The 23,671-nt window shown below is 36.3% G+C and overlaps 1 protein-coding gene, 1 non-coding gene and 1 pseudogene across 9 annotated transcripts; 1 reads left to right on the plus strand and 2 right to left on the minus strand.

Annotated features, from left to right (window-relative positions):
- The first annotated feature begins 1,441 nt into the window (after window positions 1-1,441).
- On the plus strand, window positions 1,442-23,130 carry LOC104102935 (AP-1 complex subunit mu-2-like). 8 transcript variants are annotated; one of them, XR_011408653.1, is made up of 13 exons: window positions 1,442-1,571; window positions 1,653-1,791; window positions 4,318-4,464; window positions 4,544-4,606; window positions 4,675-4,851; window positions 4,929-5,032; window positions 5,935-6,042; window positions 6,231-6,327; window positions 6,442-6,539; window positions 6,898-7,039; window positions 7,129-7,251; window positions 7,793-7,949; window positions 22,990-23,130. XR_011408653.1 is itself a non-coding variant. In XM_070177477.1 (13 exons), exons 2-12 carry the CDS (start codon window positions 1,663-1,665, stop codon window positions 7,889-7,891), a joined length of 1,287 nt encoding a protein of 428 aa, XP_070033578.1. In that variant the 5' UTR covers window positions 1,442-1,571; window positions 1,653-1,662; the 3' UTR covers window positions 7,892-7,936; window positions 22,990-23,127. The 8 variants fall into 8 exon arrangements, 3 of the variants coding, with proteins under 3 accessions (XP_070033578.1, XP_009609075.1, XP_009609074.1); XR_687800.4 differs by lacking the exon at window positions 22,990-23,130 and adding an exon at window positions 8,142-8,548; XR_011408654.1 differs by lacking the exon at window positions 22,990-23,130 and adding an exon at window positions 8,142-8,548 and having other exon boundaries at window positions 4,675-4,830.
- LOC117278415 (U6 spliceosomal RNA) lies at window positions 8,421-8,523 on the minus strand. The gene has a single exon (XR_004508791.1). It is a non-coding gene; the product is annotated as a U6 spliceosomal RNA (small nuclear RNA).
- LOC104102937 (tryptophan aminotransferase-related protein 2-like) lies at window positions 9,364-19,147 on the minus strand (annotated as a pseudogene).
- Window positions 23,131-23,671: the final 541 nt, after the last annotated feature.

Genomic DNA, 23,671 nt, shown 5'->3' on the forward strand with positions numbered 1-23,671 from the left:
TAGTTTTAGTTATATTCGGTTTTAATAAAAAACATATAGTACCTAAATGTATTTAGCTCAAAAAGTGAAATAGTTGTCTGGAAACTAATATAATTGGTTTCCAAAAAATTAAAGCCAATTCAAACCCTCAAAACTGACCAGCTTGCTCAATCCAGTCATTCATTTTCTTCATTATTCATGTATCCCCATTCCTGATCTTTCTTGCTTAGTGTAATCTTTTTGGTAATTTTGTGCTATAAGAATAAGAATCAGCGAAACAAAGAAAAAGATCATTTTATAGAGACTGTCCCAATTGTTTTTTCTTTCTATTTAAGATTTCGATATAATCTGCTCTATGAATCTAAATTTTTTGGATTGACTTATTTTAAGTGTTTATTGACTATGATAAAAAGTGCTTAAAAACACTTACTTTTGGGCATGAAAAATACAAAAATAAGTCAAAAGCCAAAAGTCAAAAGTTGAGTATTACCAATTTATGATTTTTGACTTTTAACTTAAAAACTACTTTTTAAAAGTTAATCCAAAGAGTAAGCTACAAAGAGAAGGAACACTTTTTATGAAAAAGTTCCAAACTGTGAGACCTCTAATTTATAAGGTTGGGTGAAATGGTCCCAATTCATTTGCAGCCAAAACAAGGCCCATTTTAGTACTTGCACTTTTTTTGGGGGGTTATGCAGTCAAATACAAAGTTACTTGAGTCGAGGGTGTATTGTAAATAAGCGTATCTATGATGTTATGAGTTGTCTAAGAGCAATATTTTTGTACGATTACGATATCTTAATTCATAACCAACTTGATGGAGTGTCCTAGCACCTATATTAGTAGGTCATAATCAATGCGCATGGTCAACTCATTCTTTGATGGACTCTTTTAAATTCCAGTATTACTCTTCTTTTCTTGGTAGCTCATTAAAGGTGACCGTCATCTATGAGATTTTTAAGAAAAAAACACAACCTGTCAATGGTGATTCAGAACTGTTTGTTTTGAGAAAACAAAAAGCAATTGTTTTTTTTATCTTTTTGCTGAACAAATGTTTTTTTTAAATAAAAAATAATCAAAAGTTGTTCTTCGAAAACAGTTGTTTCAACGCACAATCTACTAAGTCTTTCACATGTTATTTCAGAAATAAACTAAATTAAAACTCAATCGGTTCTAGATATGCAGGCTTAATTATCCATTTACTAAAAAATAGTATATCTTAAACGATACTCATCTCATATGAAATTATAACATTAATTTATTAAAAAAAATAAGTAAATAACCAATTTTCGTTATCCGCCTTGCCAATTGATAAATATGTGAACTTATATGCATGTTTTTCCCCGTAATATGACATTATAGCCAAAAACAAACAACTACTAAGTAGTAACTAAAACAATTCTTAAATGATTTAGCGAAATATGAACTACTATATATTCTCCAAAATACTTTTTTAAGTTGACAGGCTTTGTCTAAAACACGTGCGTTAGCGCCCGGTTACATCTCAAAGCCTGGTTAGTCGTTAGACATATGAAACAGCATTACGAGATCTCTAAGCTTTCATTCTCAGACATCTAAGAATTAACCCACAGGTAAAAATTGACTCTGCTACAAATCATGATTCTTTTGTGTACAAATATATATAATTACTTATATCTGTAGTAATATTTTAGGTGAAGATCAATGGCGGGTGCCACCTCCGCGCTGTTTCTTCTTGATATGAAAGGCAGATGCCTTATATGTCGTGACTATAGAGGCGATGTTTCTGCTCAACAAGTCGAGAAATTCTTTTCTAAGCTCCTCGAAAAAGAGGTACATCATGTTGTCAATCTTCTCCGTATTGTTTCAATTGTATTGTGCTCATTCAATATTATCAATTTTCTACATTTGGTGTAGTACTTCTGAATTGCTAAGATATGATTGAGATATTAGTATATACTAGCTAGTCTAATTAGCAACTAATTTTCTTTTCTTGGGTGGTTATTCAACTTTGTGTTTATTATCCAAAAGTCACTTTTCAGTCATTTAATTTTGTGTTCATTATCCAAAAGTCACTTTTTTTTTCTTTTGTTACACAAAAATCATTTTACTATGCTCTAGTTATCACAATAGTCATTTTAAAAAGTCTATTATGCCCTTGAGACATTATAAATCCTCACATTTATGCAACATCTTCTATATTATATGCTATATAATATACATTTACCCAAGTATTTTACTTATAATTAAAATAATTTAATAATATTTTATTTATTATTTTATAATATATTCGTATATTTAATTTTTTCGTAACATTAATTTTCAAGATATATAAGTAGCATTATTAAATTTGTCGGTAATATTACCGTGAACAAATCTCAAGTCCACGTTCTTAATCATGCTTAATGAAATATTTTTAATGAAAATTATAAAATCAAAGCTCACTGATTTATTGCCAAGTCATATCCATTAATCCAATAAATAAAATACTTACATTTAGCACAATAAAACATCATATTAGTACTTTCAAATAAATAATATTAACAGACAAAGCTTTAAAAAATTTAATTAAACACAAATATACTTTGAAACCTTTTCTAAAATTCTTATTAACTATAAAAAAAACTATCATTTGTTAAATAAATCTATTTTTATAATTTCAAATAAATATTAAAATATAAATATTTTTATTGTTTTTATATTTAAAATATGTTCATGTTTGAATATGATTAAACAAATTGAGTGCCACGGAATATGTATTATAAAAATAATATAAAGTTATTTTAATTATAAGTCTAATACCGGGGTAAAAATATATTATATAGTATATAGTAGTATATAGAAGGTGTTACATAAATGAGAGGATTTATAATGTCAAGGACATAATAGACTTTTCAAGTAAAAGTATTATAAAATCTGGCCAATGTGACTTTTGTAATAAATAGAGCAAAGTAAAATGATTTTTGTGTAACAAATAAAAGAAAAGTGACTTTTGAGTAATGAACACAAAGTTGAATGATTTTTACGTAACAAAAAAAAAATGACTTTTGCGTAATGAATACAAATGACCACCCATAAAAATTACTCTCTAATTAGTTTAATGCTGCGATGACAAGTTTTAGATTAATTAGATTGTCTCAATTGAGATTAAAACTTGACAAGATTGGGTTGCTCTAGTGGTAAGCAGGAGTTCTTGGAGGGAGTGAGCCAGCCTCTCTACCTCAGGAAGGGGTAAGGTCCGGATTGTTATTGTTGTTGTTGAATTGAGATTAAAACTTGGTTTATTTTGGAAATCCATCGAGTGCCAGAAATTTAAAAAACTGGTTCACATTGTGTCGTTATATAACTGACTTCAATGAGTGATTTTACTACATACAGTTTCTTTTTCTTTTCCTCCCTTTGCTTTGGTTTTTCCTTTTGTCTTCTTATTGAATTAGCTTACTCTTCCTTTAAGCATAACATGTTTTGGTTTCTTAGGTACAATAAGTTGATGAAAACTGAGAAGTCTTTTATTTGTTTGTCTTCGTCATTAGTTCTTCCCTTTCTACTATTGCTGGAACATGGATTTGGTAAATGAAATGACAAATAATGCGCTCATGTGATTCATATTTTGTGGTCCAATAGCAAGGAACAGTGAGAATTATGTTTCGTGGTTGGTTTTCCTATCTTTTCAGAAAAATGCTACTTGGTTGTCATAATTGGGTTTTCCTTTTCATACAAGCAAATTATAAATTTTTTATATTTGACTAATCTTTTTGCTTGGAAGAAAAAATTTTGGACTTCTATAAATTAAGAATGCTTTCTTCTATTTAGTAGCATTCACAATGTAGTCCCTGTGGGGTTTGAGAGTCTATTTAGTTATGTTGCTACTTGTGTGTACCTCTTTGTGAGGTTGTTCTCTCGATGTTTTGTAAGTGGATTGCTCATCTCCGCATGTATATGTAAGTTAATTGACCGACCCGCATTAAATAATGGTGCTGATTTATCGTTGTTCAAGGTTTACTTTAGTAGCTTGTGCATAACACCTTTGATCCTAAAGTGGTTATGATGCACAAGATAAATAATAGACATCAGGGTGAGTAGTGAGACTTTGATTCTAATTGAGATCTCTGAAAGTGTATTTCGCATAGTTTTATGGCTTTATCCGGGAAGGTACAAGCGAAGAAGTTCATTTTCAAATCTCCTTGCACAAAGAAAGGGGGAAATCTTAGGACATGTTTTATTAATGAAGAATTTGTTCCTGCGATATTGACTGCTTCATATTTTTGGTTTACGAATGGATTCCAATTCCATACTAATTGGGGAAGTGAATGGACTGTGAGCTTTCTCAAGGTATTTTGTTCAATCTGCTTACAATAGGGTGACGTAGAATCTGATGGACCAGTATGCTACGAAAATGGCGTGAATTACATGTTTATACAACACAACAACATTTACCTGATGGCAGCATCGAGGCAGAATTCTAATGCTGCTAGCCTCCTTTTGTTTCTACATCGTGTAGTTGATGTAAGTGATCCAACCAATTAGTTTAATGAGTGATTGAATTCGTGAGGGGCTTTCTTACTGTCTGTGTTTTCTTCTGGAGGTCTTTAAGCACTATTTTGAAGAAGTGGAAGAGGAGTCTCTACGAGATAACTTTGTTGTTGTGGTGAGTTTAAGGAACAGCTTTTAAAAATAATTTATGGCAGATAATTACTTATGGATTTCATATGTTAGTATGAATTGCTTGATGAAATGATGGACTTTGGTTACCCTCAATATACGGAAGCTAAGATTCTTAGTGAGTTTATCAAGACGGATGCATACAGAATGGAAGTCACCCAACACCCTCCAATGGCCGTAACAAATGCAGTTTCGTGGCGCAGTGAGGGGGTATTTTATAAGAATAATGAAGTATGACCTTTTTATTTCCTTTAGTCCTTATGCATCTCTTGTTAGCTTAAATATCAAACTTGTTTGTCTTCAATCAGGTATATTTGGATGTGGTCGAACATGTTAATCTCCTTGTCAACAGCAATGGCCAATTAATACGTTCTGAAGTTAATGGGGCGTTAAAGATGAGAGCTTATTTGAGGTACTTGGTTTATCAACGACACTTTTTTAGTAAATACCTAAGACTTTGTTTCTACATCTGTGATGAGGATAGGAGAGTAGTGCTTGCCACTATGTTCTGTTTCGGTTAAACACAGATGAGAGCTTTCCTATAGTTGATCTTATTTCATCTCTACACTTCCTTGTTGATCACCATAACAGGCTCTTCTCATTGCCTTATACCAAGATTTTATTCAAACACCAACATTTATCCTTCCAGTATAATAAACTATGTTTCTAGAATGAAACAACTGTCATATTTGAATTCCTTTCAGTATGTTGCTTTCATTGTATCAACCAGATCTCAGATCTTGTAAAAGATCTCTCACACTGTTAATCTTTTGATAAATGGTTCCCCATGACATAGTTTTCATTTTAGTCGTATTAATTTTGCGTATATCCTTCAAAAGGCCCAAATAAGTGTATCTTCAACATTTGCAATTTTAATAGTTGAAGGGCTCCAGTGATATCTGATGTTGGTGCTTTAGTCTCACTATCCAGATATGACTGAAACAACTTGATCTACGTCACAATGTTCAGTGAAATGGATTCTTCATCAAAAGATTTACATTTTTTCATTAAGAGAAGGAAATGAAAGGTAAGCAGAATTAAAGAAGTAACCAACTACATGAAACTTCACCTGATAAGCTGTTAGAAAATAGGTGCATAAGCTTCAAGTTTTTCTTCTTATAATCTCTTTACACCGGTAATGTAGTTCATGCTTTTGTATCTATCTTAGCCACAACTTAGGAAGCTTACTGCAAACTATTTTTGTTCCCCATGGTTTTATACAGGAAATTTACTTACTGAAAGCCAAAAAGATATGTATACTCTTACAATGATCTGTTTTTGCTTTGATAAAACATCGTATTTTATCGATTGCAGTGGCATGCCTGAGTGCAAGCTTGGGCTGAATGACAGATTAATATTGGAGGCTCAAGATCGACCTACCAAAGGCAAATCCATTGATTTGGATGATATCAAATTTCATCAGTAAGCATTTTCTAGTAAAAATTTGAATAATTGGTCTACTAACTGACTGCTTCCTCAATATGCTGTAAAATTCAGCAAATGAGTTGCTCGCACCACCCCCTTGGGCCAAGCTTACTGTACACCAGAAAAGCTTCTTCGCTCTTGACTATTAAACTCCTTCTGTCTAAACCACTTGTGCGTATATTCAGGTGTGTGCGTTTGGCTCGTTTTGAAAATGATCGCACAATATCTTTTATACCTCCTGATGGATCATTTGATCTGATGACATATAGACTCAGTACTCAGGTTTAACTCGTGTTCTCTGTTACTATGTTTTCTTTGTAGCGTGCCTATGATTGTTCTTCTTTTATTAGTTGAGGCATATTGTAAAGTGCATAACTTTACTAGTAATGCATTCAGGTGAAGCCACTGATTTGGGTAGAAGCTCAAGTTGAAAGGCATTCAAGAAGCCGGGTTGAGATGTCTGTCAAAGCCAGAAGCCAGTTTAAGGAGCGTAGGTAGCATTTTTCTCTTTTCTCACATATTTAAAAATTTTAACATATTATTTGTAATCTTCGTGTGCGCTTTTCGCCTGGCTTCTTTGCGTAAAGAACCTAACTCATCAGAAGTTAAGAAAAATGAACCATTTAATTTAACTAGTAGAATACATCTTTTCAAATGTTTCCTCTCTTCATTTATATTCCAGCTATCCATTCTGTTAGACAAGTTCCAAGTTCTATCAAGTTGGTGAACAAATCTGTGCAAATAAAAAACCGTACCGGCCATCTAGAACTACACTTGAAGATATTATTCTTTTATCACTGCAAATTGGTGTTGTGGAAATTTTTGCACTGAACTTTCTACTTCATGTGGCAGCACTGCTACAAATGTGGAAATTGAGTTGCCTGTGCCATCTGATGCGATGAATCCCAATATACGAACATCCATGGGATATGCTAAATATGCTCCTGAGAGAGATGCTGTGGTATGGAAAATAAAGTCATTCCCCGGTAATAAGGTAGGGATTGAGCAACTGATGCATCTCTATTTTATCCATTGATTGTGAGAAGATCTTCTACTGCTTTATCAGTCTTAACTAATGAACAGGATTATATGCTGAGGGCAGAGTTTAGACTTCCAAGTGTAATATCTGAAGATACACCTCCTGACAGAAAAGCTCCAATCCGTGTGAAGTTTGAGATACCATATTTTACTGTCTCAGGAATTCAGGTAATTTTATCTTAACATTCTGGTGCTAAAGCTCCATTTTCCCCCTTGATCTTGTGCCCTGAATTAGAGTTTCATGATTCACCCTAGAGGATTTATTTTCTTTATCCCTGTTTGCGGATCTGACCTCAACTGCCAAATCAGAAAAGCGTCCATATATTTTAAAGACTAGAATAACAAGATTTATATTGTGTTCCAATTGTGTCAGGTCTTAGACAACGCATATCCATGTTAAGGCTGTCTTTAAGCTGCTCAAGAGATTCGCAAAACATTATCTTTATATTCAGTGAGGGCATCATGTAGATAAAGATATTAAACTGTTAACAAGATATTCAACTTAGCAAATGATGGAAAACAATGTTTCAAGAAACCAAACCCTTTGTATCATGATGGTTTTTTAAGACCATTTAGCATATGACTAGATTAGAATTTTTGTTGGTATGTCGAAGGTCCTTCTTAAATCATATACTAATAGAGTTTTCTTATACCATTGCAATTATTATACCAACTACTATATAAATGTAAGAGTTTTGGTTTTGAGCAGGTTCGTTATCTCAAAATTATTGAAAAAAGCGGATATCAAGCTCTTCCATGGGTGAGGTACATAACAATGGCTGGTGAGTACGAACTAAGGCTAATATGAGCAGGACTCATCATTGTGGCGCGCTGCACTGTGCACTGGTGAAATGTAAGCTATTCTGGTAATATTCCATTCCTGGTATTGCTTCATATATTTAGTTTGGATGAAGAAAATATGAACTTCCAAGGAAATCCTCCTTTTTCGTTTTTGGTTGTATCAATATACATTCGTTCAAGCAATTATTTGGGTGGCAAGATATATATATATATATCCGTTCCTTTTCTTGATCTGATTCAAAAATGCAAATTTTCAGTGATGCAGCCTCTGCTGTGTGGATCCCCCCTTTCTCCTACTTGGTTCGAGAAATGTAGCAATGTGTTCAGTGATGTTTGCTCTTTCATTCTCTTTTACTGTTCTTTTTTGCCAAAATGGTTTAAGATATTGCAAGCAGAGCACACGAAACTTATCCCGAAAATAGAGAAATAAAATAAGATCATAAGGAATTTTTCTGTAATTCGATTGTTAGATGTTGAATCATAAGCTGATCATTTAGCAAAGAGAGGCAGAAAGTTTCAATTCGATAACCTAGAATTGAGACCTACCACATTTCTCCGTTTTGCATGTCATTCCAGCGCATTGCAATGCTAATCTTTTCTGTATCTTTCCAACTTTACCATGTTCCATAATTAGCTAATCATTAGTCCCAAATTAATTGCGTTACGAATTGTTCGTTTTATATCGGCTTCATCATAATTAGCTAGTTTATGTTGTTTGTTAACTACATTATTCTTCTCCTCTATTCGAGTTTGGTACCAACTATCTTTTGCAAGCTTATATAGGTGGAGATCCGCTCTTACCGAACAAGTAAACAATAAAACATAAAGTCGTTACATCCATGAATAAATGGTATAACTCATTAGTGTTTTTTGGTCCCCAAAAAAACTTTAAAAGAACCTCTTATGGTGCACTAATTAAGCTTTCACTTTGTGCAAGATTTAGGAAAGAGCTGGATCATATTGAGTGTATGTACATGACCTTCTAAAATATGGACACATCACACCCAGTGGAAGATTCTAGTAGTAAAATCTGAGGGATGAACATGTTAATAAGAAAGATCACTCCTTAAAATTTTTATGGAACACTTCCAACATGAAATTCAACAGAACTGAATGCTCAAGTACTTGGTTCTGAGAGAATTTAGGGGGCCTGAGGTTTATAACTATTTTATTGGAATAAAATTTAGAACTGTCAAGTGTTTCACCGAAATCCTACTCTTTTATTTTTGTTCTTCTTTTGCTATATCACTTTACTACTTTTTGGCGCTGGCAGACTTTAAACTCAGCCCTAGTTATGGTCAGGGACAGTCGGGGACGGAGCTACATTTCAACTTATGGATTCAGCAGAACCATTAGTTTTGGCCTAGACCATATAATTGTGTTAAAAAATCCAGTTAATATATATAAATAATTGATTCAAAACCCAATAAGCTGCCTTTTATAGAATCTAGAACCCATAAACTCAAATTTTAGCTCCGTACTAGGCCATGAAACATGGTGATGTGAAGTTACATTGCATTTGAGTTTATGATATCTTGTTTCCTGTGTGATCAAAACAAGACATTTTTGGTCCTTAATTGAGTGAAAAAGGTTCAAACAAATTGACGATGTATTTGCATTAGTGGTTATACTGAACTAGAGATAAAGATTCTATAAGTTCACAAATACTAATATATACATTTTTGTGTACAGCCCTCTTCTGCACCATTTAGTCTTAGAGAAACTATATGCCTACAAAAGACTAAACTCTATTTATGGAGCTGATCAGAGACAACCTTTGAATAAATTGATCATCATATTCTTCCTGATGGCTTATTAAACTGATCCGCACGTACTCTTTGGTTGAACCGAAATGAATCCCGCTTCTGGTCAAAGCTGAAAAGAGGGGAAGGAAAGTTGATTGGCAGCATAGTAAGACCAAAAGAACTGTAGAAAAAACAGATACAACCAACCAATAAACAAAAATTACCAGGTTGTGTTCCAAATATCTGACCACTAAAGTTGCATTTTTCAATTGGAAAGTCGGGTAAACTAAAAACTTGGCCTTTTGTTAGGATCGGGAATCCGGGTAGTGCGAAATTTAGCCAAACAACGGTATAATGACAATAACAAAGACAATGGAAGTTGATAATAACGGCAATTAAAAAATATAAAGAAGACACAAATTTAACGTGGTTCGGTCAAGGTGACCTACGTCCACAAGCGGAGATGAGCAATTTCATTATACCAACAAGAGTACAAAATTAGAGTAAATACTCTAATTAATCCCAAATATCCCAAGAGAATAACCTCACAAGATCACTCCAAATAAAGGGTTCACACAAGTATTTTCCAATACTCACTCTCTTACAAAATACTCTATAATGAAATAAAGGAGGAGAAAGAAAGACAAGAGTGAAAAGCTCTTGAATTAGTGCATTTACAAATGAGGAGAAACTCCTCTATTTATAGCAAGAAATCCTTGGCCTAATAATGGATATTATGTCATGGCAAATGTCATGATCCACAAATTTGTTATAATGGATATTATGCCATGGCAAATGTCATGAACCACAAATTTGTTATAATGGATATTATGTCATGGCAAATGTCATAAAAATTTGGCCATATTACAAATCTCCACCTTGGCCTAATTTCGGCTTATAGTAAATTTGCTCCACCTTCTCTGCAAAAACCCCAATAGGCAAAATCATTCTTCATAAATGCCAATCAAGTTCAGCCAAAGCTTGAACTTGGATACTGAAAGAGGTTTTGTGAACATGTCAGCAGGATTGTCTCTAGTGTTGATCTTCTGAACAGAGACTTTTCTTTCAGCAATGGTTTCTCGGATGAAATGATACTTTATATCAATGTGCTTCGTCCTCTCATGATACATTTGATCTTTAGTCAAGTGAATGGCACTTTGACTATCACAGAAAATGGTAATACCACCTTGGTATAAACTGAGTTCCGCAAATAGACTCTTTAACCATAAAGCTTCTTTGATCGCCTCAGCCACTGCCATATATTCTGCTTCGGTAGTAGATAAAGCTACTACATGTTGTAATGTAGCTTTCCAACTAATAGCGCAACCCCCAATGCAAAATACATAGCCTGTCAGTGATTCACGTGCATAATCTGAGTCTACAAAATCAACCAAAGTGTTAGTATTTCTCCCAAACTCCAAACATGTATTTGAAGTACCTCGCAAGTATCTGAGAATCCATTTCACAGCATGCCAATGTGCTTTACCAGAGCAAGCCATATACCGGCTTACCACGCTCACTGCTTGTGAAATGTCTGGACGTGTACAAACCATTGCATACATAATACTGCCGACTGCACTGGAATAAGGAACCTGTGCCATGTACCTCTCTTCTTCCTCTGACTGCGGGAACTGAGCAGCTGATAACTTAAAATGAGCAGCAAGAGGGGTACTAACTGGTTTAGCATCTTTCATGCCAAACCTCTCCAAGACTTTCTCCAAGTACTTCTTCTGGGTCAGAAATAGTCTGTTGGCTTTTCGATCTCTTTTGATCTCCATGCCAAGGATTTTCTTAGCTGCTCCCAAATCTTTCATCTCAAATTCACTTTTCAGCCGACTTTTCAAATTGTGAATTTCTGTTAAATGCTTAGCAGCAATGAGCATGTCATCAACATATAATAATAGGTATATAAATGAACCATCATTTAACTTCCGGAAGTAAACACAACTATCATACATGCTCCTCGAATAATCATGACCAACATAAAGGAATCAAACCTTTTATACCATTGCCTTGGAGACTGCTTTAATCCGTACAAGGATTTCTTCAACAAGCAAACATGATCTTCTTTTCCTTCAAGTTCAAATCCTTCGGGTTGATGCATATATATTTGTTCCTCAAGTTTGCCATGTAAGAAAGCTGTCTTAACATCAAGTTGTTCTAATTCCAAATCATACATGGCAACGAAGGCAAGCAAGACACGAATAGAGCTATGTTTAACAACAGGTGAGAAAATATCATTAAAATCAACTCCTTGTACCTGACTATAGCCCTTTGCAACTAATCGTGCCTTATACCTCGCATCTTCAACCCCTGGAATGCCATCCTTTTTCTTGAAGACCCATTTGCAACCAACAATTCTTTTTCCTGATGGCAGCTTCACAAGAGACCAAGTACCATTCTTGTGGAGAGACTCAATTTCTTCATTCATTGCAATCAGCCACTTGGCTGAGTCAGCACCAGAAACTGCTTCTGAATATTTTGATGGTTCTCCAATTTCTTCAGTTTCCTGTGCAACTGAAAAAGCAAATGCAACATAATCTCCAAACCTTAATGGTTGTTTACCTTCTCTTCTTAGTCTATGTTTGGCTATAGAATACTTCTCTTCTTCTGGTTCAACTTCAGGAGTCTCAACTTTAAGAATTTCAGCTTCTGTCTCAACTTCAGGAGTTTCAACTGTATTTTGCTCCAAAGTTGATGAGCTTGGCTCAGAAGGAATACCAATCTCAATCTCCACCTAGTTCAGTGTACTCTTTCCTTTATCTGTATTACAAGAACTAGAAGACTCTTTTCTAGAATGTAACATAGAGGATTTATCAAAGGTTATATCTCTGCTAATTATAAATTTTGGTGCCGTGGGATCAGGATACCATAGTCGGTATCCTTTCACCCCAGATGCATACCCAAGGAATATATACTTTTTAGCCCTTGGCTCTAATTTTCTATCATTTACATGCATGTATGCAGGGCAACCAAATATCTTTAAATCAGAATAATTACCTGACCATATTTCCGCTGGAGTCTTAAAGTTCAAAGGTGCAGAAGGAGCTCGGTTGACAATATAACAAGCTGTAGAAATAGCTTCTGCCCAAAAGGCGTTTGTCAACCCAGCATTTGAAATCATGCAACGAGCCCTTTCCAAAAGAGTTCTATTCATCCTTTCTGCCACATCATTTTGCTGAGGTGTCATTCTCACAGTACGATGTCGAGCAATTCCTTCATTCTTGCAAAATTCGTTGAATTCATCATTACAAAATTCCAAGCCATTATCTGTTCTAAGCCGCTTAACCTGTTTTCCTGTTTGTTTCTCAATCAAAACTTTCCATTGTTTGAAATTTAAGAAAACATCACTTTTATTTTTTAGGAAATAAACCCAAACTTTCCTTGAATAATCATCAATGAAAGTTAACATATACCTGGCACCACCTTTTGATGGGATTCGTGAAGGACCCAAAGATCTGAATGAATGTAATCCAAAGTACCTTTTGTTCTATGAATCGCTGGAGATTTGAAGCTGACTCTTTTCTACTTCCCGAACATACAATGTTCACAGAACTCCATATTTTCGGTACTTTGGCCACATAAGAGACCTCTTTTACTGAGGATGGAAAGACCTTTTTCACTCATATGCCCCAATCGCATATTCTACAATTTGGTGATGTCAGAATCTGATTTATCTGATATTGAAACTGCAGCAGCACCTGTAACAGTAGATCCCAAAAGAGTATACAACGTACCAGATCTGCATATTTTCATGATCACAAGAGCACCATGAGAAATTTTCAGAACTCCACCTTCACCTGTGTACTTGCACCCAAGAGATTCTAGAGTGCCCAAAGAGATGAGATTTTTCTTCAAGTCAGGAACATGTCTAACATCGGTGAGAGTTCTCACCACACCATCGTGCATTTTGATTCGAACTGTACCTTTTTCAATAACTTTGTAGGCAGCATTGTTGCCCATCAAGACAACTCCACCTCCAATAGATTCATATGTGGTAAATAAATCCTGACTGGGACACATATGATAAGAACAACCCGAATCTAAAATTCACTCATTGTTAGATTTGAAACTATTATTAGTTGCTAAAAAAATAGTTCCCTCAGTCTCATCAGCAGCTACACTTGCTTCGGCAATGTCAGTATTTTTGTGCTCATTTTTCTTTTCTGTATGCTTTTCTTTGTTTTTCAATTTAAAGCATTCAGAAATAATGTGACCTTTCTTATGATAATATTTGCACATGACATTTCTGTATCTGGTCACTACTTGAATCTTTCTTATTGGATCTACCTCTTATGAATAAGTCTTCCCTTTGGTTCCCACTAGTTTTCCTAGTAATATCTCTATCTATTTGTTCTTTTGATTTCAAAATAGATTTGATATCTTTATAAGAGATATTATCCTTTCCATAAAGCATAGTATCTCTTATATGTTTAAACGACTGGGGTAAGGAAACAAGCAATAATACAGCTTGATCCTCATCTTTGATTTCAGCATCTATGTTAATTAAATCCATAAGAAGAGAATCAAAAGTATCAAGATGAGTAAGTATAGAGGTAGCTTCAGCCATACGAAACGTGTAGAGTTTTTGCTTTAGGTAAAGCCTGTTTTCTACTGTTCTTTTCATATATAGGGTTTTAAGCTTTTTCCATATGCCTTTGGCTGAGCTTTCTGCTGCAACTTCACGCAAAACCTCATTTGAAAGATTTAAAATAATACCTACTTTTGCCTTTTTTTTTATGACGGCAAACTCCTCGTCCGTCATTTTATCCGGCATCTTCTCCTTTCCTTGCAGTGCCAAATCTAAGCCATCCTGAATTAGGATAGCTTCCATCTTTAATTGTCACATTCCAAAGTTTGTACTTCGGTCAAATTTCTCAACATAAGACTTTGTTAGAGTTATTTTGGCCGGTTAGATCTGGTTCTGATACCAATTTGTTAGGATCGGGAATTCGGGTAGTGCGGAATTTAGCCAAACAACGGTATAATGACAATAACAAAGACAATGAAAGTTAATAATAACGGCAATTAAAGATTATAAAGAAGACACAAATTTAACGTGGTTCGGTCAAGGTGACCTACGTCCACAAGCGGAGATGAGCAATTTCACTATACCAACAAGAGTACAAAATTAGAGAAAATACTCTAATTAATCCCAAATACCCCAAGAGAATAACCTCACAAGATCACTCCAAAGAAAGGGTTCACACAAGTGTTTCCCAAACACACCCTGTCTTACAAAATATTCTATAATGAAATAAAGGAGGAGAAAGAAAGACAAGAGTGAAAAGCTCTTGAATTGGTGTATTTGCAAATGAGGAGAAACTCCTCTATTTATAGCAAGAAATTCTTGGCCTAATACTGGATATTATGTCATGGCAAATGTCATGAACCACAAATTTGTTATAATGAATATTATGTCATGGCAAATGTCATAAAAATTTGGCCATATTACACCTTTGTTGACCGTTGATCTCAATTGTCTCCATCGCTTTGCCATCTCATTGTAGCTAGCCATAATGGAAGAAGGGCGTAGCCTTGTCAAATTTCTGGGTGTGCTCGTAGGTATCAAAGATAACATCAAGGATTTTAGCAGCGCAGAGCTGTGAATCTTTAGAGACACCAATGCTGCTGATCTCTATAAATTTAGTCATCTTCTTGGCAAATTCTTTGTCTTTCACTAGTGCCCATCTACAGTTTTGATGAGGATATTGCCATCTAACTATGCAACTGTCATTACCCGTGTACCATTATAATCGTAGCTCATTAATGCAACAGAACATGAAAATATTATCTGTCGAGCACTCATATATAATACAAAGAGAGAGTGAAAACAAGATATCCATCAACTCATTCAAAATACATGAAATTTGTCTTTTAATTTGGTTTCTGCTAAGTTCTTACTTGAGAAAAACGAAAATTCTAGAGCTGCGTGAAATTAGTTTAGATGAAATGAACTGACTAAAGTTCCTAAATATTACTCCCTCTGTTTCATTCGGTAGTGTTTGACTTGGTATGGAAGTTAAGAAAGATGGCAAGGGTTTTGTCACATACCAAAAGTGCCGCTAGAACTTGTGGTTTTAAACATACGTCACGGCATTTCTAAATATAGAAAGATGTCATTCTTTGGAATAGACTAAAAAGGAATTAGTGTCATATAAATGGAACATAGGGAGTAATAGTAATTCACAAATAAGTAACATACCCTATACGTATCCCAGCATGTCCAGTGCATTTGGAGACTGAACAACATAATATCATTGTCTGCCTGAAATGAGATTGGCGTATACTGTGGCCAATAGTAAGCTAGGTCATGCACCAGTGTTCCTCCACTGCCATTTACTACAACTTGCCTGATTGATCCATCAGGATTGTTTGGATAAATCACAAGCTTACCATAAGGCTCATCTTTGTTAAATTTAGAGGCATCACCTTTCCACTTGTAGAGCCCAGATTTCAAGCAGTCAGTGATCAGTGGATATGATGACTGCAACAAGTTGAAAACGGTAAGCCACAATACTAAGGTCCTTTTTTTCCTTTGGGGGGGTTGTGGGGGGGGGGGGAGAGAAGTACACAATATATCAATGTTCTAACATTGAACTTCTGTAAGATGTGGTAATACTACTGGAACTAGTCAAGTTCCTACATATTAATTATGTACTAAATTCAGCTGACCGAACTGGAAGCTCTTTCCTGTTTTTTTTTTTTTTTTTTTTTCAGGCATCCAGATTAGAATGCTAAGTTCCTATTAACCTGTGACTGCCAAATTAAGAGTGAGAATCCATTAGACCATAATCCAATTTAGTTGATTTTTTTTATAAAATAGAGAAAAATTAGGGAATACTCTGGTTGTATATATTCTTGGGCAACTAGAGTTGATTTTGTTGGGAAAAATAATATACCGCCCAGGAATAGTATTTACAATAACACAAGAGAGTAATAACGATACCAAATCTTTTAACGGAGTAAAATACAATATCCGAATGAGCAATATTATAATATCACTATAATATTACAACTTGGTAGTGTCAAGAGACTACTATAACTTCAAAGAAATAACACTCTTTATTTTAAACACCTCATTATAATATTACTCTCACTCTCTACTTATATCACAGACTACAATCTGTGGATTACTCTCTCTATGCTCTATTGCACTCTCTGATTTTGGTGTGTTTGAAATGAAGAGCTAAAGCCTACTTTTATAGCAGTGAGGAACCGTTCCTCCAATCAATCGAAGGATTGGATTTATAATTTGCATATTGTAGATTTCCATAACCTGTTGCAACGTTCAAAACCAATTTGCAAATTGGTTTTGCTATTTGTTTTTTGCTGTTATTGCAACTTGCTGCATTTGCAGATTGTTGTCACCTCTTTTTCCTTTTTTTTTTATTTAGATGGGTTTCACAAATTTCCTCCTTAATTTTAATTTTTTTCTTCATTCCGAGTCTTAATCTCAACCTCTGAAAATCTTCAGACTTGAGAGGCTTTGTAAAGATATCCGCAGTTTGATCATAGGACTTCACATATTTGAACTCGACTTTCTTCTTGGCAATGCACTCAATAGCTCTTTTGTATCGCTTTCTTGAGAGATAAAATTTCGTCCTCCACCTGCTTCATTTCTAGGCCCAGTTAGTATGACATGAGCCCTACATGCGTCATCTTGATGTAACGACCCGACCGATCGTTTTGAGAATTACCGTCCCGTTCAGTTGCTTAAGGTATCGATCAACTTCGTATTATGTGTTATGACTTGCGTGTGTGGTCGAACTCAAATTTTGGATGATTCGAGATTGATTTTGAAGAAGGATTCTTGTTTTGGAAGCTTCAGTGGTAAGAGTTGACCGTAGTTTGACTTTTATGTGGACAACTCCAGAATAGTGTTTTGACAATTCCAATAGCTTCATATGGTGATTTTGGACTTAGCGTGTGTCTAGATTTGGATTTGGAGGTCCGTAGGTTAATTTGATGCATTTTGGCAAAAATTGAAAAGTTGAAGGTTTGAAAGGTTGAGAAATTTGACCGGGAGTTGACTTTGTTGATATCGAGTTTAGATTTTGATTCCAGGAATTGGTATAGCTCCTTTGTGTCATTTGGACCTTGCATGCAAAATTTGACGTGATTCTGGGTTGATTTGATATATTTCGGCGCGAGTTATAAAATTTGAAAGTGCATAAGTTCATTAAGTTCGATTTGTAGTGCGATTCATAGTTTTAATGTTGTTTGATGTGATTTGAGACCTCGAGTCGGTCTGTGTTATGTTATGAAACTTGTTGGTATATTGCGATGGGGTCCCGGGGGCCTCGAGTGTGTTCCGGATGGGCTACCGACATTTTCTCCTATTTTGGAATGCTGATTGCTGGTGTTTGATGTTCTTATCTGTGATCGTGAAGGTACAAACGTGATCGCGAAGGATGTTTAGTGACTGGTCCTTTTTCCTTCTTCGAGTTCGTATGGTTTTGTCCGCGATCGCGTTTGTGTGAGTGTTACTCCTTCGCGTTCGCATTTGGTCTTTCGCGTCCGCATAGTGTCGACCATGCTGGGAGGCAAAGGCTTTTGTTCTTCGCATTCGCGTGGAATGGCCCGCGATCGTGATGACTGATTCAGTGATGAACCGCGTTCGCGTCCCTTGTTCCGCATTCGCGTAGTGCTTTTCGTGGGGCAGTATTATTTCTTCATCGTGTTCGCGTAGCACATTCTTAGCAGGTGATGATTTTCTTCTTCGCAATCGCATATGAATTTCCGCGATCGCGATGCATGTTACCTGGGTAGAAATATAAAGCACTCTATTTCGAGGGTTTGGCCATTTTTATCATATCTTGAGTTGTAGATCTCAGATTTGAGCAATTTTTGAGGGGTTCTGGTAAGTGTTCTTTACCCGAATTTGATTTTATTTCATGATTCCATCTTTATTTTTATCATTAAATTTGAAGGACGAATTGATGTTGGAATTGGATAAATTTGGTATGGTTGGTCTCGTATCAGAATGGGTGTTTGAATTTTATGAATTTTATCGGGTTCCAAGGTGCAGGCCCGTGGGTGACTTTTTGGGTTGACTTTAATTAAAGATCTAAGCTTTATTATCCAGAATCGTTTTCTATGAGTTTTATTTATGTTATGAAGTTATTTTGGCTAGATTTGAGGTGTCCGGAGGTTGTTTCGCACGAAAAGGTCATTTTAGAGTATCTGTCTAGCTTTTTTGAGGTAAGTATTTTGCTTAACTTTGTGTGGGGGAACTATCCTTTAGGGTTTGAGTCATTTGTGCTACTTGTGTTATGTGAAGGCCGTGTACGCGAGGTGACGAGTACGTACTCGGGCTTAATTGTGAAAATTTGACTGTTTTAGGCCATTAGGTTCTTATGTTCATTAAAAATGAAGTTGTCTTATCAAGTTAAATCCTCCCTTTTCTAAATTCACCCTTACGTGTATTATTTGGAGTTGATTGATTCGTGTTCTACCTTTGTTGCCAATAAACTCTTATGTTCCTTAATTGAAGTTGTCGCCTCTTTTATTGCCATATCGTCTTTTTCGTAATTGCTTAACCTTAATTAAAGTTATTATTATCTTTTTCATAATTGCTTGACCTTAATTGAAGTTATTATTATCTCTTCCATAATTGCTTAACCTTAATTGAGGTTTTGTTATCCCTTTCATTGTTGACTTATCCTTATTTGGAATCATTGATTCATGCTATCTCTCTTACGTCGAGTGGTACTTATGTGGAATCGTTATTATACATTATCTCTCCCCTTGTTGAGATATTTTTTTTGAAACCATTATTACATGTTGTGTCTTTCGTTGTGAGCTCGTTCTTCCATTTCTTTGTGTTTTGTAGTTCTTTTGTTGAATTACTTGTCGTACTCTGGTATTATTGTTGTTCTTGTTGATATACTAGTGTTGTTGAGCCGAGGGCTATGCGTGGTTGTGGTATTGAAATTGTTTTAAGGATAGTTGTGGCATATGGGCACATGTGGTGAAAGACCTTATATTGTGTTGTTATGTTTTTGGCACACGTGGTGTTGTTGAGAGGATTGTTGGGGCGTTCGCACATGAGTTGTCCGTGCTATTGTTATTATTGATATTTGCATATGCAGTGTGACAAGGAGGGCTATATATATGTAGGTTTGCACATGTGGCGAGACAAGGTGGAAATATTATTATGCGCGTGCGGCGAGACAAGGCGTGCATTTACTTTATTGTTGCGCACGTGGCGAGACAAGGTGGGCTATGTCGGGGATGATTTGTGATGACTTGTGATGGCCTGGAGGCATTGTTATTGATGATATTTGTGTGGTGGTGTGCCTACCTTGTGTGAGTTTTACATTGTACATTTTGTGGTGATGGTTTCCTATATGCCATTCATTACCTCTACTATTACTTGTTGACTTGAATTGTGATAGAACACTTGCACAAGCATACACGTAATTTATCACCCATATCGGTTTAAGAAGATGAATCCTAATGTTATTGACCATTTGCATGTACTCTCGTTTACTTGCCTTCTATGTGAGAGTTATCCTATTGGCATGTGAGTTGTCCGTGCGGTCATGAGTCATTATTATTGTTGCCACGTGAGTTGTCCGTACGGATATGAGATACTCTCTCTCCCTTGGCACGTAATTCGTTCGTGCGGTTATAAATTATAATGTGGGCACAAGATGCCAAGTGATTAGGGTTCATGAATTGGGACCCGTGAAATGTGACTATGAGGCGAAGTACTTCGGGGAGAAATCCTTGAACAAATCTCATGTGGAAGCGGTTGCTCTTATTGAGTTGTTACTTGTTTTCTCTAGTTGGTTTCACCGGACTTAAATTGTGTTCAACTTACTTCACGGCATTACTACCTGTTGCTCCCTGTTGCTAGTTGTTGTTTCTAGTGTCTTATTGCGAGTATAGTGTAACGACCCGCCCGGTCATTTCGAGAGTATTAGCCCCGAACCTACCTCTATTTATTTCTTCATCTACTTCATTTTGTGGTTATGTAACTTGACGGGAGGATTTATTTTGGTTTCAGAGTGAAATGGGACATATAATCCCTAAAATAAAAGTTTAAGTCGTAGGAATCGACCGTAGTTTAATTTTTATGAAAACAACTCCGTAATGGAGTTTCGATGGTTCCAATAGCTCTGTAGGGTGATTTTAATCTTAAAAGCGTGTTCGGATGTTGAATTGGAGGTCTGTAGGTCATTTTAGCATCAATTGGCGAAAGTTGGAAAATTGGATGATTTTTGAAAAGTTTGACCGGGAGTGGACTTTTTGATATCGGGGTCAGATTCCGATTCCGGAAGTTGAAAGCAGGTTCGTAATGTCAATTATGACTTGTATGCAAAATTTGAGGTCAATCAGACTCGATTTGATAGGTTTCGGCATAGGATGTTGAAGTTTGAAGTTTTAAAGTTCATTAGGCTTGAATCGATGCACAATTCGTGTTTTTAGCGTTGTTTGATGTTATTTAAAGGCCTGACTAAGTTTGTATGATGTTTTAGGACTTGTTGGTAAGTTTGGTTGAGGTCCCGGGGCCCCGGGTGGATTTCGGATGGTTAACAGATTAAATTTGGACTTGTGAGAATGACTGAAGGCACCAGTTCTAGTGTAGTCGCACCTCCGCAAGATTGATCACAGGTGAGAGCCTGCAGAAGCGATCAATTGGGCGCCGATGCACGGATGGGGGACTTGCCTAGTGGTCGCAGATGCAACATGAAGACTGCAGGAGCAGAGTCGCTTCTGCGGAGGAATGAGCGCAGAAGCGGAAAGGCCTGGGAGGCCTGTTGGTCACAGAAGCGGACTTGGTCCGCAGGAGCGGGTGCACAGAAGTGCTCCTTGGCCACAGAAGTGGAAGCGTAAATGCGCATATGGGTCCGGAGTAGCAGACGTGCCCGTACTAAGTTAGAACCGCACCTGCGATGGAAATTCCGCAGGTGTGGAGCCGCAAATGCGGTTGTGGACTCGTAGAAGCGATTTCGCTGGGCAGAAAAGGGGCAATTCCGAGGGTTTATTTCATTCTTCATTTTGTACATTTTGAACTCGGTCTAGGGCGATATTTGAGAGCACTTTTGATGGATTTCTTAAGGTAGGCCACTTGTGAACATTTTTATTCAATAATCTTGTTTCCCTATTGATTTTCCCACCTAGTTAGTGTGTATTTAAGGTGGAATTTGGGAGTCTGAGGCTAGGGATTTGGAGAGTTTGATTTGAGGAATTGAATGGCGATTTGGTGTTGAAATTTGGTAATTTGGGTATGGGTGAACTCGTGGTCGAGTGAGCGTTCGTATTTTATGACTTTTACCTGATTCCGAGACGTGAGTCTAGGTCGACTTTTTGGGCCGAATTTTCAATTCTTTGCTAAAGTCATAGATTTATTATTTAAATTAGTTTCTCGTAGTTGTATTCATGATATATAATTGCTTTTGGCTAGATTTGGGCCATTCGGAGTCGGAAAATTAAGGGAAAGACATCTTTATCGATTGATTGAGCGAGATTTGAGGTAAGTGACTTGTCTAACCTTGTATGGGGGAAATCCCCTTAGGATTTGGTATTGTTGTAACATTTTGTGATACGTGAGCGCCGTGTACGCGAGGTGACGAGTGCGTATACGGGCTAATTGTGGAAATTTCGGTTCTTGCTGAGTTGTCTTCTTTTAAATTAATTAAGTGAGTTTCCTTAGCATATGTATTGATCATGTTTAGCCTAGTATCGCATGTCTACGTGACTTAACTCTTACTTGCAATTTGTGCAACATACTTAGCTGAATTACCTGCTTTCCTTGATTTGAATTAAATCTTTAACTGTAAGATTTCTTGTTGTAAATTCGTGTTTCCTTCGATTATCCGTTGCATATTTACTTTGGCACTACAAGACGGTTCCTCGGGAGATCCCCCTGCACTACATATTTACTTTGGGACTACGAGGTGGTTCCTCTAGAGATCCCCATGTACTGCATATTTACTTTGGGACTATGAGGCATTTACTTGGGAGATCCCCATGTACTGCATATTCACTTTGGGACTACGAGACGTTTACTCGGGAGATCCCCCCAGTCTTGCATATTTACTTTGGGACTACGAGGCGGTACCTCGGAAGATCCCCCTGTCGTGCATATTTACATTTGAGACTACGAGGCAGTACCTCGGGAGTGCCCCCTGTTGTTTACCTCTATTTACTATGCTGATATTTTCTGAAACTCCTTATTGTTTAAATTCTCAATCATTTCAAAATATTATTATATCTCTGCCTTACTTTTCTTTTAAACCAGTAGAGCCTTGACCTGACCTCGTCACTACTCTACCGAGGTTAGGCTTGGCACTTACTGGGTACCGTTATGGTGTACTCATACTATATTTTTGCATATCGTTTTGTGCAGATCCAGGTTCTTCCCACCAAACCAGATACGAGTGAGTTGGACCACACGTGGAGACTTCAAGGTATATTTACTAGCGTCCGCAGACCTCAGAGTCCCCCCTTTATCCTTACTATGTTGTTTTTACCTTATTATATTTAGACTCTGATGTATAGATACACATAGTATTTGCTCTTAGAAGCTTGTGACTTGTTTCCACTGGGTTTTGGGAGTTGCAATTATTGAATGTCAGTTTTATAATTATTTTATGTGTTGAGAATTGGGCTTCAGTTTTATATTATGTATTTCCGCAAATCTATTAGACTTACCTAGTCTTAGAGATTAGGTGCCATCACGACATCCTATAGAGGCAAATGGGGGTCATGACAAGTTGGTATCAGAGCTCTAGGTTCATAGGTGTTATGAGTCACAAGCAGGTTTAGTAGAGTCTCGCGGATCGGTACGGAGATGTCTGTACTTATCTTCGGGAGGCTATGGAACTGTTAGGAAAAGTTTCACTTTTTTTGATTCCTTATTGTGCGAGATTTTGACTTTGAACTCTAAACTTCTATCTTTCTATTCTCTCACAGATGGTGTGGACACGTACAACTGGATCGGATGATCAGACACTCGCGCCCCTTGATAGAGCCGCGAGAGGCTTGGGCGGGTGCTGGGGTAGAGGCCGAGGACGTCCACGTGGTGCAGC

The sequence above is a fragment of the Nicotiana tomentosiformis genome, chromosome 6, assembly GCF_000390325.3.
Source record: "Nicotiana tomentosiformis chromosome 6, ASM39032v3, whole genome shotgun sequence".
Classification (NCBI taxonomy): Eukaryota; Viridiplantae; Streptophyta; class Magnoliopsida; order Solanales; family Solanaceae; genus Nicotiana; species Nicotiana tomentosiformis.